Source organism: Agelaius tricolor, unplaced genomic scaffold (assembly GCF_023055355.1).
Source record: "Agelaius tricolor isolate 1412-34295 unplaced genomic scaffold, bAgeTri1.0.p SCAF_84, whole genome shotgun sequence".
Taxonomy (NCBI): Eukaryota; Metazoa; Chordata; class Aves; order Passeriformes; family Icteridae; genus Agelaius; species Agelaius tricolor.
Window position 1 is genome coordinate 768591 of NW_027269344.1, and position 18480 is coordinate 787070.

Here is an 18480-nt window from a genome sequence, read left to right on the forward strand (position 1 = left end):
GGAACAAAAGGGCCAAACGATGCCCGTGGGAGGAGAAGGTGGGATTGTGCAGGAGAAGGAGGAATAGCAGGAGGAAGAGGAGTGTGAGGAAGAGTGGGGACACCGGAGGAGGAACAGGAAGAGGAAGCAGCACAAGGTTCCACCTCTCCCTGTATCTGCAGCCTCTGACCCCAGCCCCAGGAGCGTTGCCCCCCCCCACATGCAGCAGGTGACTGGGGATTGGGATCCACGGTTTTCCCGGGGGTGAATCTTGGTGTTTCTGACCTTTATTGGGCTAATTGTTGGTGTTTTGTTTTTTTGTGGGGGCTGAATCTTTATATTTGGAGGGGGCTTTTGCTGAATGTTGATGTTTGGGAAGTTATTGATCTGTGTCTTGATGTTTGGAGGACTTTTGTGCTGAATTGTGGTGTTTTGGAGGTTCTTAGAGACACAAGATGCCCAATGACCTAATGAGATGAACTTGGGCAAGGAGGAACTCCCAGTCCAAGGCACTCTCATCTTGTTTTTTTCTCCAAACCAGGATTTTTCATTCCTAGGGCGTGTCTGGATGGAGGAGGAGGAAAAGCCCTGGAGATTCCGCACGAGGAGGGGCTGCAAACCCAGCCCAGGGAGCTGCAGGGAGGAAAGAGCCCCCCTGAGCCAGGAAGGCGGCCAGAGATCCAGCCAGAGCTCAGAGCTGGTGGAGAAGCCTCATGGCAGGGAGAAGCCCCACAAGTGCTTGGAATGTGGGAAGGGTTTTAGTCGGAGCTTAGATCTGATCCAGCACCAGGTGATCCACACTGGGGAGCAGCCCTATGAGTGTGAGGAATGTGGGAAGCGTTTCAGCTGGAGCTCCAGCCTCAGGCAGCACCAGGTCATCCACACTGGGGAGAGGCCCTTTGAGTGTGGGGAATGTGGGAAGAGCTTCAGGCAGAGGGGCCAGCTGATGCAACACAAGATGATCCACACTGGAGACCGGCCTTATGAGTGTGGGGAATGTGGGATGAGTTTCTGCCAGAAGGGGAGCCTGATGCAACACCACAGGATCCACACTGGGGGAAAGGCCTATGAGTGTGTGGAATGTGGGAAGAGCTTTAGATACAGCTCTGGCCTGAGGAAACATGAGAGGATCCACACTGGGGAAAAACCCTATGAGTGTGGGGAGTGTGGGGAGTGTGGGAAGAGCTTCAGCATCAAGTGCCAGCTGACGGAACACCAGAAGATCCACACTGGGGAAAAGCCCTACAAGTGTGGGGAATGTGGGAGGAGCTTCAGAGGAAGCTCAGCATTGATTCGGCACCAGGTCATCCACACGGGGGAACGGCCTTACGCCTGCTTGGAATGTGGGAAGAGCTATGGGTGGCACTTTGACCTGAGAAAACACCAGCGCACCCACACTGGGGAGAGGCCCTACAAGTGTCCCCAATGTGGGAAGAGGTTTCACAGGAGCTCCGATCTTCTCAAACATCAGCGGAGTCACACCGAGGAGAGGCCCTTCCGCTGCCCCAACTGTGGGAAGGGCTTCAAGCAAAACTCCACCTTCACCCTGCACCGGCGCATCCACACTGGGGAGAGGCCCTACGAGTGTGGGGAGTGTGGGATGAGATTCTCATTGAGCTCAACTTTCACCCGACACCAACGGAGGCGCCACTAAGGGAAGCCCTGTGAGTGCCCCGAGTGTGGGAAGAGCTTTGTGCGCTGCTCCAGCTCCATCCCCCATGAGAGGATCCGCATCGGATGATCCCCAGTGACCCCCATTGGGCAGAGCCCTGATGATCCGTGGTCCTGGTGATCCAAGTTGGAAGGCATCTGGCTGGGGGGCTCCACATCTTCCTGGTTCTCTGAGGATACCTAGATAAACCCAGAGGCAGGAACCTCCATCAGGATGCAGGCCTACAATGGGAATTCCTTGGGAAGAGCAGATTTGTCAAATTTCAATCCCATAAAATCTTTTGCATTCAATCCTATCTTCTGGTGACATCAAGGAGTACTGAATGGTCCCTGAGGTATATTCTGGGTTGACTATTTGGTGCTTGTATCCCCAGTCTGTTCTGTTTATGCTGAATAATAAGTTTTACACCTTCAAGACCTGTCCTGAGAGTGAAGGGGTAGAGAAGCAGCATGCAGTTTGTTTTCAGAAACTGCACTTGCTCCTCCACATTCCTGCTCTGGGACTGTGTTGTCTGCGGATGGACAGACAGCGGGACAGAGCTCTCCTTTGCTTTTAGTTAGTTTTAGCTAGCTGAGCCAAACAAGTTCCTGAACTGTGGTGTTTTTTTCCCTTTTCTTTGGACCTGTTTAAACCTGCTCTGGCCTGAACACCAGAAGAGCACGGGCAGCTCACACCTGTGGCCCACCGGGCCGGGCCTGGGCCGCGGTATTTCCAGCACCAGAGGGACTGATAAGGGACTGAGTGAGCTGAGCTACAGCCCACAGAGGGACTTGGTGAGTTTGTCTCTCTTTTAGAGCAGCAAGAGGTTTTACTGTTTTGTTATCTTTATTGAAAGATAAAAATATCCATTCCAGATTATGCAGTTGATCTTCCCAGTTATCACTTCATTGACACGGTATTCCACACGGTATTTAATGATCCTTCAAAATAAACACTTGAACACCAACATAGGTATCTAATCTGTTAACAAATGTGTGTGGTAAGGCTAATTCAATTTCTTCTAGGGTCTTTGCCGCTGGGGTCAGTTGCCTCTCATCAGTAGAGGAGGTGGTGCCTGACAGCAAATCATGCAATAGTTGCATCTGATGATTAGTTATGCCTAAATATGATCTAATCCAACCTATTAAACCAACCAATTTCTGTACATCAGTAGCAGTTTTAACATCAATGTCTAACTTCACAGGTTGAGGCATAACTTGAGTGTTAGTCACTAACATACCAGTATTTCCAAGGCATGTGTTCCTGCACTTTCTCTGGGGCAATGATCAGACCAAAAGCTTTCAAATTTGTTACAGCACATTGTTTAAGAGCTGATAACTGTTGTTTGTTATCAGATGCCAACAAGATATCATCCATGTAATGATAACAGCAGCAGTTATTAAATTGCTCCTGCACTTTTGACAAGACCTGTGCCACAAACCATTAACAAATAGTTGGCGAATTTTTCATGTCTTGGGGAAGTACCCTCCATTGATATCTTTTATTGGGTTCAGGGTTCAGCATGATTATGGAAGGCACAGTAAAAGCACATTTTTCTTTGTCTTGCCCAGCCAATGGAATAGTGAAGAAACAATCTTTCAGATCAATGACAACTATTTGCCATTCCTGTGGAATCATTGTAGGTGTAGGAAGGCCTGGTTGTAAAGCTCCCATTGTTGCCATTACAGCATTTATCTGCCGTAAATCATGTAAAAGTCTCCATTTTCCCGATTTCTTTTTTATTACAAAAACAGGGGTATTCCAGGAATATTTCAATATTTCCTGCTTGAAATTGTTCTGTGACTAATTCTTGCAGGGCAGTAAGCTTTTCGCTAGAAAGGGGCCAGTGGCCAGCCCAGGCAGGTTTATCTGTCAAGCATATCAAGGCTACAACTGGACGTTCATTGCCCTGCATCACAGTGGCCCCCATTAAAAATCCGTAGTAATTTTGACACCCCATTGAGATAAACAATGTCGTCCCCACAAACTTTGAGGAGCATCGGCAACATAGGGTCTGATGTTAGCTTGTTGGCCATCAGGATGTTTCACATTAATTACAATGGCTGACAGGCCACCTGTTGTAGCACCACCCAACCCCAGAAGTCCAAAACTTGCATGAGTGAGAGGCCACGATTGAGGCCAGCAAAGTCATGAGAGTATTGTGACATCTGATCCAGTATCAATCAAGGCTGTTACTGATATGGTTCCTGGATGACACCCACTGGCAGTGAGGATGCATGTCTTTTCTGAATGGTTCTCCGTAACTTTCTCAGCCCAGAACACTTGAGGTATCCCTGTTGATCCAAAACTTCCTGTGCCACGACTTCGGTCCACTGTATTCGGAACAGAACTCACGATAGGTACGAGTTGAGCAATGCAAGTTCCTTTCTGAATAGTGACAGGAGAGTCATCAATGGATACCATAGCATGAATCTGTCCTAAATAATTAGCATCAATAAGTCCTAGATGCACATGAATACCTCTAAGTGTAGTTCTTGATCTTCCCATCAAAAACGCACTCAATCCCCATCCTATTGGACCATAGGCATCGAGGGGCACTTTGCACATTTCTTTTGTCAGAATGGTTACTGTGTCAGCGGTGGGTATATCAATCCCTGCAGACCCACTTGTTGCGCCTGAGTATTGTTCACAAATGTTTAGCTTTGCAGTGCTGGGGAGGCCCGCATTTGCTGCTGTGGTTCTTGGGGTATTTGTTTTCCCACATGCCCCTTTGCGCTCTTCTTCCTGTTTCCCTGCAACAGCTGACCATTTGCATGATATTTACTCCTGCATTGTTTAGCATAGTGCCCAAATTTAGCACAATGGTTGCACATAACGTTGCTGCTTGCATTTGATTTAGATGTTATTTTCTGGGTATTACACTGTGCCCTTACGTGCCCTTGCTGTCCACAATTATAGCATTTCGATGAAGGTCTTAGAACTGCAGCAAGAGCTGCTATTTTATGGTCTACTGAACCAACTTTCAAGCAAGCAGTCATCATTTGAGGCAATGTGGGTTCTCCAGGTAAAGTGTCAATAATCTTTCTGCAGCCTGAGTTTGCATTTTCTTTAGCCAAATGTATACAGAATTTGTGTCGCAAAGATTCATCATCTACCTGTTTTTCAATGGCTGCAGCAAGCTCTTCCACAAATTGCAAAAATGCTTCTCTCATCTCTTGTTGTATAGTATCATATCTCTGTTTTGGAGCTGCCATTTCCATTGATTTAATTAAAGCACTCGTGCCAATTTGCTGAGCTTGTGCCAAAATTGAAGGATCCCACCTTGCCTGTGAATCTGGGCTAGCAAAAGGCCCAGTGCCCAGTAGGGCATCAACACCCACAGCATGATGAGGGTCGTGTTGAGGCAACTGCATATTTGTTACAGCTGTATGCTCAGCCACTTGCCTCCAAGTTTCTTGAAATACACTGTATTGTACTGGCTGGAATGAAATAGTAGCAATATGCATGATGTCATAAGGTGCAAGCATATCTGCATTAATTACACATATTAATTGCATTACCTCTGAGGAATTAATGCCATACTGAGCCACTTTCGATTGGAGATCTTGCACAACCTTCCAGACAAAGACGTGATGACTGTCATCCTGCCCTGTTCCAGGAGCTGCTTTAAAACCTGGAAAAGCCATAGGGTTATCACAGGCAACATTTGCATTAGCACTGTTCTCCTGAGGTACTCTTGGAGCACCTAATCTTTCTATCAGGTCCCAATTCTTTTCTTCAGCTGCTTTCTTCCTAACAAATTCCCAAAACTCCTTAGTGTCCAGGTTTAGAGCAAATTTGGGAGAGAATCCCCCAAAGGAGCTCCAGTAGGAAAGCAGATCCAATCTGCTCTTCTCCCCCCAACTGGTCTGGGAGAAAATACCTCCTTGGAGAAAGGTGGAAAAAACCTGTCTATTAAACAACAAAACCTTAACAATATCAAACAATAAAATCTCTTGCCAATACAAAAGAAATGACAAACTGAGAAAGTCCCTCCCCGGGTTGCGGCTCAGCTCACTCTGTCTCTGATCAGTCCCTCCGGTGCTGGAAATGTTGCAGGCCAGGCCCGGCCTGGTGGGCCACAGATGCAGCTGCCCGTGCTCCCCTGGGTGTTCAGTCCAGAGCGGGTTTCAAGAGCTCCAAGGAAAAGGGAAAAAAACAAAAGTCCCCACAGTAGGGAACTTCTTTGCCTCAGCTAGCTAAAACTAACTAAAAGCAAAAGAGAGCTCTGTCCCACTGTCAGTCCATCCACAGACAACAACAGTCCAGGGGCAGAAATGTGGAGGAGTGAGTACGGTGTCTGAAAAAAAACTGCTGCTTCTTCTCTCCCGCTGCTTCACTCTCTGGAACAGTCTTAAAGGTGCAAAACTTATTATTCAACATAATATAAGGTGCAAAACTTATTATTCAACATAACATAATTGGGGATAAAAGCATCATATAGTCAACCCAGGACACTGAGGCTCTCAAGGAAGCCCAGTTACTTGACGTGGGGGCAAAGTCCATGGAGCAGTAGGGCTACAGCTATTAGAAGGTGAACTGTCAACAGTTCCCTGCCCCAACTCCGATGTTACTGCGGGCGACTCATCACTTGATTCGCTGTCGCTGTCACTGTCAGGTAATGGAGGATACGACCTTGGAGATTGTTCAGGCAGCTCAGAGGGGAGCGAAGGGGCAGATGGCTGGGCTAGAGCAGAGGGAAGCAGGGGGGCAGAAGACTGGGTTTCTCTCTCTGCTAAAGACATTTCAGCTACCTGGTGCAGTGGTGTGGTGTATACAGGCACCATTGCGAGCTGCTGCGCAGCTGTGACATAAAGAGGTTTAGGAGTCTGAGAAGGAAATACTATGGCAGTTTTCCCAGAAGCTTTGGCAGCTGTCCCAGAAGATTTGGCATCCAGCCCAGAAGCTCTGGCAGCTTTCCTGGAAGCTTTGGTAGCCTGCCTGGTAACTTGCATGGCACCTGCACCTTCTTCAAGGATAGATTCACCAAGTTCCCCATCAGAGGCCCCCTCTGCCTCATCCCCTTCATCAGTTTCTGTTATCAACCCCGATTCTTCATCCACATCCTGCTCTGTTTGTTCTCGCTCGGTTTTCCATTCATTTAATGCCTCAAAAAGCAATCCCCAGGTAACAGCTAGGTCAACAACAGTTTTATCTCCCACTCAGATGACTTCCTACAGTCTGTCCCCGACTTTTTCCCATGCTTTAACACTAAATGCTGTGTCGGGATCAGTGCCAAAATCCTGTGATTTAGCCCACAGCAATATACTACGAAGGGCATAGTCTGAAGTATTAATTCCCTTATTTCTTAACAAAACTTTCCATGTAGCCAAAACAGTCTCTTCTTCATTAGATAAATTATTTCCCATTATTACTAGTTGGTGGCTCACCTACTTCCAGGTGTCTTGATAGGAGAAAATCAGGTCTGGGCTTCCCTGTGGCTTCCACCCGCCATTCTCAGCTGCAGCAACGCCGCCTCCCCCACTACGTCCCAGTGAGTCATGGCTGCCAGTCTCTAGGAGCCCGTATGGGTCCAGATCAAGTATGTTCTTAAGGGTGTTGAATCACATCAGGGTCACCAGATGTCACTGTCAGGCCAGTCATGACACAAGGCAGAGACCACAAGCAGTCTCAGATGGCAACTCTTTATTATCGAACATGGCTGACCTTTTATACACTTTCTAATTGTTTATACTTCTTCTACCCTAACTATTGGCCACCATAAATCAACATAATATCCTTGGGGATAAGTTACAGTGACTTCAACTGACTTTCTAAAAATACTTCATCCAGCTGCAAAGTTCTCTTCTTATCTTTCTTCAATTCCTTACTTTTCTTGGTCTCCTTAGTTACAGCCTTGGAGAGAATCCTTATCAACTTCTTGTTTCTTACCTTTCTTCTCACTCCTTTAGCTAACAGGCCCGCTGTTGGCCCCTTCCACACAAAGGCATTTGCTATACCAGCCCCCACAGTAAGGTTCATTAGTAACAGTTGCCCTATGCTGAAGGCACACAGGTGGTTACATGCCTCTATCATTTACAGCAGGATGGGCTCCTCCTTAGACAAGGACTTCAGAAGTTTTTTACAATTCTCATTAGCATTTTCAGCAGCTAATTTTGAAAGCAACACCTGTCTGGCAATGTCATTCTCAATTTGTCTTTTAAGAGCTTGTTTCAAGCAGCCATTGAATTGCATATAAGGCTCTGCCAGTCCTTGCTTTACATAAGTAAATACTTTTTGGGGTCTCACAGCATCAGGAACCTTTAAAAATGTGCTATGCACAGCTTCAGTAATACCCTCAAGGGCCTCACTAGGAATGTGGGTTTGCCCAACAGGGTCTGAGTGGCTTCCTTCTCTGGCCAGGTGGTCAGTCATGAGGGCTGCAATATTCTGGTTTGCATGTCTCACAAATTTCACAAGCAAAGCTTCGAACCCCTTTTTCCACTGAGCATCTGTGGAGGCCGGTGGGCCTACAGAACAAAGGCCATTATAGACCTTTGGACAGACAAACAGACCCCATGTTGGAGAAATCTCCCCTGTTCAGGGCAATTGAGCAGACCCTCTTCCAGGATGCTTTGTTGTATATGCAAATGTACCCAGTTCTACTTCCCTGGTTGGACTGTTGGCCTCTCCCTCCCTTTTTCCTTATATTTATGTCCTTGAATGTTCTCCCTTCCCTGCTTATCCATTGGCCCCATATTGCCTCAGTGTCCCACCCTCTTTACCCTATTGGTTGCCACCCCTTGTCTCCCCTCTTTACTGCCCTGAGCCCTCAGCCCATTGGCCCTGATGCTCTGTTCCGCCCCCCCCCCCCCCCCGCCCCATGTCCCCTGTATTTAAACCCGCACCCTCCACTGTTCTTTTTGTCTTTGTCCCTGAACCCCTTTGTGCGTGGCTGGAATAAACCTCCTTCTCTGGCGTCCATACAAAGACCCTTCCCGTTTCTTTGTCGTTGGTGATTCTACAAGAGAAGTGTGTGCTGCAGTGATTGTGTGTGTGTGTGTGTGTGTGTGTGTGCCTGTGCCACCGAGCGGCTTCATTACTGGAGACACTTCTGGAAGGTCATGGCTCCGCTGCCTCTCTCTCCACCACCAACGGGCTTGTGGCTTGTGACAGCTGGCAGCCTGAACAGGGACCTGTTCGGAGCATTCCTGGAGGTGTCTTCAGTAGCTTTTTGACTACTGAAGTTAAGCCGTGTTCGGAGCAGCCAATTCCCAGAGGAGACTCCTAAGTTTTATTGGGGGAATCACACAGGCGACCGGCAACCTTCTTGAGGCGAGAAGATTGGTTGAAGCTGACAGACAACCTGGAGAGGTTTTGTTGACCCACTGTCATGTGAGTACTATATTTGGGGGTCATCCTTTTTTGTCTTTCCTTTGCCTTCTTTTCCTCTTGGATGTTGGGAGAAAGTGTGGGGATGGGAGCCAAACTGATCCACCCACACAGGGAAGTTTATACCCAAGTTAGAGGAATCCTTGTTGGAGAAAATTTTCATTTTTCAAAGGGAGATTTAAAATGTTTTCTTCATTGGTTGTTCAAGTATTTTCCTGATGTTTTGAGGGAATTCATTCTAATGAGTTCTGGGACCATATAGGATAATGGTTCTATGTTCTTAGAATTAAAGGGGATCTTTCAGTGGGGAAATTTTATCCTTTGGCCTTATTGCTAAGTCTGTAGAAAACGTTGGGAAACATTCGGGACCCCAGTTTAACACCCCTTCTCCCCGTTCCTCCCCTCACATCCCTAAACTCTCTTCCCTGCCTCAGGGAGGATCGGGAGATGGATCCTGCCAGCAGGCACAGGGTTGCTACCGTCACCCTGACATCTCCCAGTGTCCTCTGTCCCCTCTCCAGGGCAGCACTGGCCATGCTGCCTTGGGCTCTCTCTTAACCCTCTTACCAATGCCCATGTACCCAGTTCTACCACCCCCAGTTGTTCTCCCAGACGGTACCAGGAATGTGGCCAGCCCCGCCATCTTGTCTTCTCCCTCTCCAAGTTTTTCTGCCCTTTCTCCACAAAATGGTGCTGACCCCACAAAGGCAATGGCCATTTTGTCACCTCCCTGTTCTGCCAAAAATGACACCTCTGACCCTCCTCCCACTTTCTCTATTCCTGTAATCGCGCCCTGCCCCTCCCTTCTGTGTCAGGAAGTGTGTCCATGTTGGGACTTCCCCTCTCTATCGGGAATCCCCTCCCCATTGTGCCCACCAACCCTACCCCTTCCTCTCTTGACTCCTCCTGATGGTCCCTCCCATTCCCATTCCCACAACATTGGGGCCAGAAGTGGTGATGACAGCGACCAGAAGGAGCCCATATTGGCTTCCACAGCTGCCCACAAACAGGCAGATTCTGGCTGCCCCAAGAGGCTCCATGCAGTCATCAAGTGCCCTCCATCCTCCTCGGAGGATGAAAATAGGGATTCCCAGACTTGGATTCCGGTCCTGAGTCTGAGGATCACTGGGCCAAGCTGCAGAGGGAAGCCACTGGGAGGGCTCAGAGCTCACCAAAAAGATTGTGGGCTTGCAGATTATATGTAAACACAGCAGAAGGGTGACTGCAATCAATTCCTGGGAGCCGATCCCCTATGGGGAATTGAAGGAGCTCTGCAAAGTGGCTAAGGAATATGGTTGGGGGTTGCATTTCTTAAAAAAATTTCTGGAAGCCACCTTCTCTTCCCGTGTCTTGGTCGTGCATGAAAATAAAAATATCATGAATTGCCTACTCTCCCCGTGTCACAATCCATCCTTACGAACGGGTTTCGTGATTGTTCGTGGATTTGATCTCAGGGTGCAAAAAACCGACACGGCACAGGGGGGTTTGCAGTGATAATCAAAACAAATGCACCTTTATTGAATAACCAAATGCATTGGGGAGGAATTGGGGAAAAAAGGGAAAAATAAGGAAAAGAGGGAGGAAGAGAAAGGAAGGTATATAGCTACCAAACATAGAACAGCCAAGTCCTTTGATGTCCAGCCAATGGAGTTCACCAGGTCACGTCTGGGGAGATCTTGAAATCTCTCACTAACTCAGAGCTTTTATTATGATAACTCTATTGAAAATTGTGAGGGAGGGGGGGAAACAGATACAATAAAGAATAGATGTAACAGGTAGTCCATGTTCTCAGCAGTAAACGAGAGCCATTGTCTTCTTGGTCCAGCGGTCACAACCTGCAGGCAAACATCTCGCTTTGGTCAGCTTGCCTCCCCCACACACCTGCCCCGGGCTGGGGGTTTCAGTGCCAGTCCTTGGAAGGAGCAGAGGGGCCTTTTCACATGGGGGTTTCATGTCTCACTCCTTGATGGAGAGGCTCCTTACATCTCAGTCTGTCTGTCACGGTGGTTGTAAAACAGGTGAGGGTCTTCTGTGGGGGGACCACCCAAGACTCAGGAGAAGTCCAGCCAGGCTGAGAGGTGGGACAGCTTCCAAGGCTATTGCTGCAAAAAGGCAAGATGCCCCCTTCTTCTTTCATTGGGCTCAGTGCAGCATACAGCAAACAACACCTGTGAACAATAGCTTAGCACTGTGCTCAGGTCTCGGAGCCGTTGGCACGTAACTTTCTCCAACAGGGCCAGAAACTTCAGACAAGGGTCTTTTCTTCAGTGGTCCCCAATGACGATTGTGAGGCAGATGAGAGAAACTTTGGACAGAGTCTCACACCCCGGTCGAGTACATGCTGTGGGAGAGGCAGTAAAAAAGGCATCTCAAATCACTGGCGGACACATATTCAAAAGATGCCAACAAACCAAATTTAACCCTTGAATAAATGGCAGGAGAAGGTGACTTCCAGAAGCCACAAGACCAAGCAAAGGACTTACAAGAAGCTGCACTCAGTGGCATCACCACTGCTGCAAAGACATCCCTGCTCCTCACTCTCGACGACACCCTACATACACAGAGCTTCACTAACATTAAACAAGGGCAAGTGAAATGTTCATGAAATTTGTAGACAGACTTAAAGTTGCACTTGAGTGACAAATAGAAGGCCCAGAGGCCAAGAAGGAAGTGCTAAATAAAATGGCCTTGGCAAAGGCAAACAATGAGTGCAAAACAATATTAAGACCCAGAACCTACAATCAACCAGATGGACGAGGCCTGCAACAAATTATCTTCCACTGAACACACCGTGGCAAGGGCAATCTCTAAGGGAGAGGGCCTTTTTAACATCCCAAGACACTGCAAAATGTTTTAATTGTGAGGAACTGGGCCTTTTTTTGAAGGACTGTCCAGAATACAAAATGCCTAAAGACCAGCAGCCACCAAAGAGGTGCCATTCATCACACTGTATGGATTGCAACAGACATTCTAACAACTGTTCTCAGTTTTGTTATCACCAGTAACCTCACCACCACCAGCAGCATTATCAGCCAAAAAACTTCCAACAGACTGCAGGGTGGCCCCGTGTGAAGACAGCAAATGGAAAGCTGTTTCACTGTACCCTCCCCACTATTCTGGAGGTCCAATACGTGGGGAAATTCCCGCGGAGCTCTTCATACTCCGAACAACAGACCAGAGTGACCAAGGCTTTCCAGCAAGTTCAGGTCAGGACGTGACACCAACTGGTGAGTGCTTTGTCTATACAATTTGATGACTCTGCTTTCTATCGTATTCCCACCAGAAAATATGGACCCCTAGAGGGCCTGAGGGATGTGCTGGTAATAGGTAATGTATTCATGGACCAAATGAAATACATATTATAGTGGAAGTACAAACTGTTGGGCCAAGTGACGAAATCACAGTCCCTTTCTGCTGCACAAAACCACCACACTTCCTGCACAGAGAGACTGTGATCGCCCAAGCCTTTTTATTGCCATTAAGCATAGACAATATCCCAGAGCACCCAATGGCATGCTGGGTTGAAATCATGGGCCAAGACAAGCCCCTTATAAAGTGCAGTCAGTTGAATAAAGGTAATAACATCCACCTACAAGGGATGGTGGACACAGGGGCCAACGTTACTATCATTACACAACCTCAATGGCCCCTGAACCAGGAGCTGACTCCTGTCACTGGAGTCACCTCAGTGATTGGAGGAGCTGCCATTTCCATGAGGAGCGAGCGTATTATCACAACAGAGGGACTGGAGGGCCAAACTGCCACCATCAGGCCATTTGTAGTCAGGGCACCCACCACCCTGTGGGCCAGGGACCTGTTGTCCCAGTGGGGAGCTTGACTTGATATTCCACCTCTGTCCCAAAGGGCCTCAGTTGCAAACTGGTATGCTCAGATTGAACATTACTGTAACATTTTCTCAATAACAGAAGGAGCTGTAAAAAATTTAGTGCTACAAGAAACTGAGAACTTGGGCAGCAGCCATGACAAACCTTCCTCTGTAATTAAAACATCCCCTCCTTTCTCCACCAAACGATCAGCAAATTCTTGGTTCCCTGATGCCTCTGCTAAACAGGAGGGGAAGGTGTGGAGATACAGGGCAGCAGCCCTCCACATTTCCTCTGGTGAACGAATCATTACCGAGGGAGAAGGCAGTGCCCAGGTTGGGGAGCTGAGAGCTGTTTGGAGTGCTTTCCAACATGAGGTACAGAATACCTCTCCTGTCTGCATCTACACGGACTCCTATGCTGTGTATAAAGGATGTACTGAGTGGCTTCCTTTTTGGCAGCAAAATGATTGGGAAGTTAACAGAATTCCAGTATGGCAAAAGGAAAAGTGGCAAGAAATTTTAAACATCACAAGCCAAGGGAACTTTGTTGGGGTGGGCAGCCTTTCACCAGACAGATGGAAATCCAGCAGGAGAGTGGAACAATAAAGCTGATGATTTAGCAAGACTAAGTCCCCTGAAAAAGAACAAATTACAGAGGACTGGGATCAACTATTGTCAGGTTTGTCTCTCTGTCTCTGCCCCGACACGGGTAGGGCGGTTCTTGGGTGGCACGCACTTCAAAGGACGAGTCTGGACTCTTCAGCTTTTCGATCTTCAGATTGTTTATTGTTTCTTATCTACAAAATTTTCTGTCTGCCCAACAGAGGTCTGATCTGCAAGGCAGCCAAGGGCACTTGTGACCACCCACGGGGCGGTCATGTCTTTTTATACTAAAATCTACGTACATGATATTTACTTTTATTTTCCAATACTTTTCACCCATATTAGCAAGTACACCTTCACCATAAACCAATCCCCAAGTGCCAACATCACCACAGGAGATGGAAGACAAGAAGAAGAAAGAAGAAGGACGAGACACGACCTGATCCCCCCATCTTGTCTCCATAACCCCCCTGTACCAAAAACCTTAAAGTTTATATTTCACCCTATAAATGTGTCCCTTTTACACCCTTCACTCTGAAGTGATTCTCATGTCCTCAAACTGCTGTCACTTCTGTGGATGGATCAAAATCAAACCACCAAGCACTCTTGGCAATATTCCAGGATTTCCGAGACCCCCAAGGGTTCTCCTGGCATCTCTGGACATTGGGAGCGATGTGCTGAGTTCCCACATCTCCCCCTTCTCTTTGCACCAAGAAGACTTCTTTGGCAACTTGACTCATGACACGTCGCACACAAAAAAAGATGCATGCGACGATGAGCATGAGGACTAAGAGTATTATTAGAATATAAAATCCCATTTTTAAAAAGCCTCTCCATAAGGGAGAAAGATCAAAAAATCCTGCCACATCATCAATCTATGACTCAGTGATTTCGCCGAGTTTCTTTATACTGTCTTTCATTTTTTGAATACTTTCATGAATTGATCTTGAATGATCCAAGAGATTCATGCAGCACATTCCCTCAAACTCTTCACATCCATGTCCATGAGCAAGCAATAGATAATCGATTGCTGCCCTATTTTGAAGAGTTGCCTCTCTCACACTACTTATGTCTTTTAACATATCACTCAAAGCGAGAGAGACTGATTGAGCATGCTTGCTCAACCAACAACTCATGTGGTCCAGTTGAGTCAAGGCCACCCCCGACACTGTCTGAGGTGAGAAAATTGCTGCTGCAATTCTCCTTGCCTTGTCCCAGGTGTATACTTCATCATCACAGTTTGCACTGTAATGTTTCAAGGACCTTTTCTCTTTATGTTTTTGCTTTTTCAATACTTTCAAATCTGGTGATAACATTGAAATCCTCCCAATGTTGCATGGACCTCCCTTGGCATTTGCAGGAATGCCGTGCCAAATTCTGTCCCCACAAATTAAAAACAACCCACGTGGCAATTGCACTGGGACCTGGATTGATCCTTTGGCTGTCGTCTCGGTGTGATTGCACCAAGCTGACGCGTTTCTATAAAACTTGCGATTTGGAGTGACATCAACGCTTTTGTTAGTCCTTGACACATCCGAAATTTCGAATTTCATGCATAGTCTCATTGTTGTGGACCCGAAAATTTCCAATTCCTGTGGTTCGGTAGAAGCCACAGGTAAAAGATGTGTCCAAGCACACCATTCATTCACAGGATCTTTGATGACCTGCGAAATCTCCATTGGAGAGTGTCCTGGAATTGGCCATTTGGCCACTGGCAACCCAACCATGCATGCTGTGAATGGTTTCCCTGGTTTCGAATGTGTCAGGCAGATACTTTCTAAGTTCGCTGCCTGGGCTAAAGTTTCCCAAACATTTTGTTTTGGTTGATTGATGGGTAAATTTGCTCCATTGCTTAATGCAACAGATGAAAGCATGAGCATCATGAAGCTCATGACTTCATCCTTATGAAAAATCATTGTCATGCTCTCACTCAAAGCCACAAAGGAAAAACCCCCAAAGTTTTTATTCTTTTTGTCCCTCTTCTGAGTCATTGTTCACAACTTGAGTTTCTTCCTCCGTCTGCGTGCTCGTTTCTCTGCTTCTGGGATCAGTGCTCTCTTGCTCTCTTGTCCGAAATGGCTTCACGTGTCGCGCTGACACCCACTTCAGACCTCGCCCTGTGGAAACACAAGCGAAACCCTTGCCCCAAGTGATTAGTTTGAAAGGACCCTTTAAGAATCATTGACACAAAACATCGAATGTCAAATGGCATGAAATCACACGTATTGAATGTCCCCTTCAGGAGCTGTTTGAAGAATTGTGAATTCAGACCGTTGTTCTGAATGGCCTTTGATAAGTCTTTGATCACTTCATGACCCAACCTTTCCCACCTTGGATTTTGACCTTGTGCATCATATGTCACTGGCATTATTATGTCTCCTGATCCTCTGATCAGACCCTTTTCTTTTGATAATTCATTTCTAATTTCCTTCCAGTCTATTGCTTCTATCGGTCGTTCTTCTTCCTCCTTTGGAAACTCCATTGGCCATTGCCTGCACAATGGAATCGTGGAGGCTCTTGGTGATCCTTCGCTCCATGTTCTTTGACTTGAGGTTTTCGGTCTTGCTCCTAAATCTGAAAAAGAAACTTGAGGTTCTCTTGAACGTGTTCTTTTTGCTGCATCAAAAGACTGCAGAAGATTTCTTGCTGCTTCCGCTACTGAAAGCATCCATGCTGGAATTCCCTCTCTTGCTGTAATGTGTATCATTTCTTCTCCTTGAGGCTGTGCTTCATCTGAGCTGTCTTCAACTTCATATGATCCTGAAGTTGATGGAAAATTATCCTTTTGTTGTGTTGCTGTTGTTGTTTTTGTTTTCTTTAATGTGGTTTTCCTTTTATATATCGTTGGAAAAAATTGTTGCATTGTCGCAGTTTGGCCAGCAGGTGATGTGGTGGCGATGTCGAGCAGGTCCGACATGCCCTGCAGTGTGGTCATCCCTCCACAAGGTGGCGCTGTCATCTGCCTGGACGACCGTGATGATGACACGAACTTGATCAGTTCCTGCTTGTCAGACTGCAACGCTTGCAATCGTGTTTGAGACCGAGTTTGCATGGTTGTTGACTGAGCTGGCATTGAGGGTTGAATACTTGAATGTTTCTTTTGAGTGGAAGAGGTTTGAACCATAGGGATTGAGGCTAAAGGCATTGGGACCGGAGAGGGGGTGGAGCCCTGGGATGTTGAACCCCAAGCGTGGCCCCTCCTCATTGCCCGAGACGTCACAGGGGATCGGACCTGCCCCCGTCCTCACTCAGCACGCACCTCCCGCGCACGCGCGCCTTCGGGAACGCCCCCTGCCTCCCCTGTACTGACGTCACTGTCTCCGTCCTGCTCCACCTCCGAAGTCTCCTCCCTATTGTCTGTTCCTGTCCCTCTCTCCTCCTCCTCTGACGCTGTAGCCACACCCCCCGCCAAAGCGCGCGGCCCTCCCCCTGCCGGTATCCCCTTTCGCGCCGTGTTTCGAGCCGATCTCTGCGTCCAGATTTCCGGGTCTGACGTCACCACCAGACGTCCCCTGCGTCCCCCCACAGTAGCCTGCTGGAGCCCTGCAGCCGCCCCGCCCTTTCTACCCGTGTCTGACGCTGCCGCATCGGTTTGAGAGCCCTCCCCAGCTCTCCCGCGAGCCTTGCTCATCACGCGCACTTTTGGCACCGCGCCAGCCGAGGCTGCCGCCGCCCTTGACGCTGCGCTCGCAAAAGCCACACCAGAACCCGTGTCCCCCATCGCTTCCGTGCCCCTCCCGCCAGCCGCCGCCACCGCGCCGCCACGCCTGCCACGAGAGAGCGCATCCCCCCTTCCCTCTTGTTCCCTTTGAACCCCCCCTCCCCGACTCCGCCACTTTTGCCACCTCCTCTCCCTCTGACTCCTGCGAATCGGGGCGGTGTGCTCCTAAAGAGCGACCTGTCTCCTTGATATCGCTGGGAGAAAACCTCATTTCATCAGGGAGTGGAATGGTATCATCTGTGCCTCAGTCGGAGCCTGAAGCCCCTGCACTCTCTGGGGTCTCAGGACGCTTTGGGGTTCCCTTGGGTCTTCGGGATGGTGGGACTGAAGGCAATGACTTTTTCCTTGTCCCCCTTTCTCGGGCACTTTTTCCCCCGGGCCAATCGGGATCAGAGCCAATCTCCGTTTCAAACCTTGCTCTCCTCCCTCTGCCCCTGTGGGACTCGCAACAAGTTGTTGCCTGGCTGACCCTCTAAATTGAGTCGAGGTCGCCTCTAACATAATTCTTGCTGAAGACCGCAATTTCAAGGCTGTCTTATCATCATTGGTGGCTAAAAAATATAGGTGTCTATTAACTTCTTGCCAAAAACCTACTTCAAATAACAAATGTGTCTCTGAGTACGGGTAATTACACTGCACCCACAACAATAACTCTCTACGTTTTTTCTTTGGGATCCCCTTAGTGTGTGTGTCTGCCACGCCCTGTAGGTCGGACAGAATCTCTATTTGTTCCTGGGAAAGTGTATCCCCATGTTCTTAATTCTTGACCTTCTTACCGAATTTGTCGTCAGAGCAGTCCGAAGGCTCCTGGTCACTGCCCGCAGATTACAGGGAGATGGATTCGGAGGCGCCTTTCCGATTCCGATCCGGGCTGTTCTGCTACGAACTTTCTTCGGCCGAAGTGGAGTGCAATGTTCTCAGTGGCTGCTGTGTCTTCAGACTCTCCTGGCTGCTTTCTGGCTGCTTTCCCGAGGAGTTATCAGTGCTCTCCTGGGAATGAGTCCAGCTCGGGAGCTGCCCACTCGGCACTTCAAGGCTGCCCCTGTGCAAGAGGTGCACACCAGAGCTCACCGTGGCTCAGCGAGTGCCCGCCGGATGCTGCTGGGTCGCCGGTCGCCGCCGGGTAGCCCCCCGGATCACCCACCGGGTGCCCACCCAGGGACGCCAAATGTCGGGTTCAGCTCTCTGTCTCTGCCCGGACACGGGTAGGGCGGTTCTTGGGTGGCACACACTTCAAAGGACGAGTCTGGACTCTTCAGCTTTTCGATCTTCAGATTGTTTATTGTTTCTTATCTACAAAATTTTCTGTCTGCCCAACAGAGGTCTGATCTGCAAGGCAGCCAAGGGCACTCATGACCACCCACGGGG

At 48.3% G+C, this 18480-nt stretch overlaps 1 protein-coding gene across 2 annotated transcripts in view; it reads left to right on the forward strand.

Moving 5' to 3' along the window:
• The window catches only part of LOC139585535 (zinc finger protein 502-like), a 76693-nt gene extending 74628 nt beyond the window's left edge, over positions 1 to 2065 (forward strand). The window contains exon 2 of one of the 2 annotated variants that reach the window (XM_071418347.1): positions 521 to 2065. In XM_071418347.1, the coding sequence (XP_071274448.1) occupies positions 548 to 1633 (1086 nt within the window). In that variant the 5' untranslated portion in view covers positions 521 to 547 and the 3' untranslated portion in view covers positions 1634 to 2065. The remainder of the gene's footprint in view (positions 1 to 520) is intronic. The other variant, XM_071418348.1, reaches the window with a different exon arrangement.
• The last annotated feature ends 16415 nt before the right edge of the window (positions 2066 to 18480 follow it).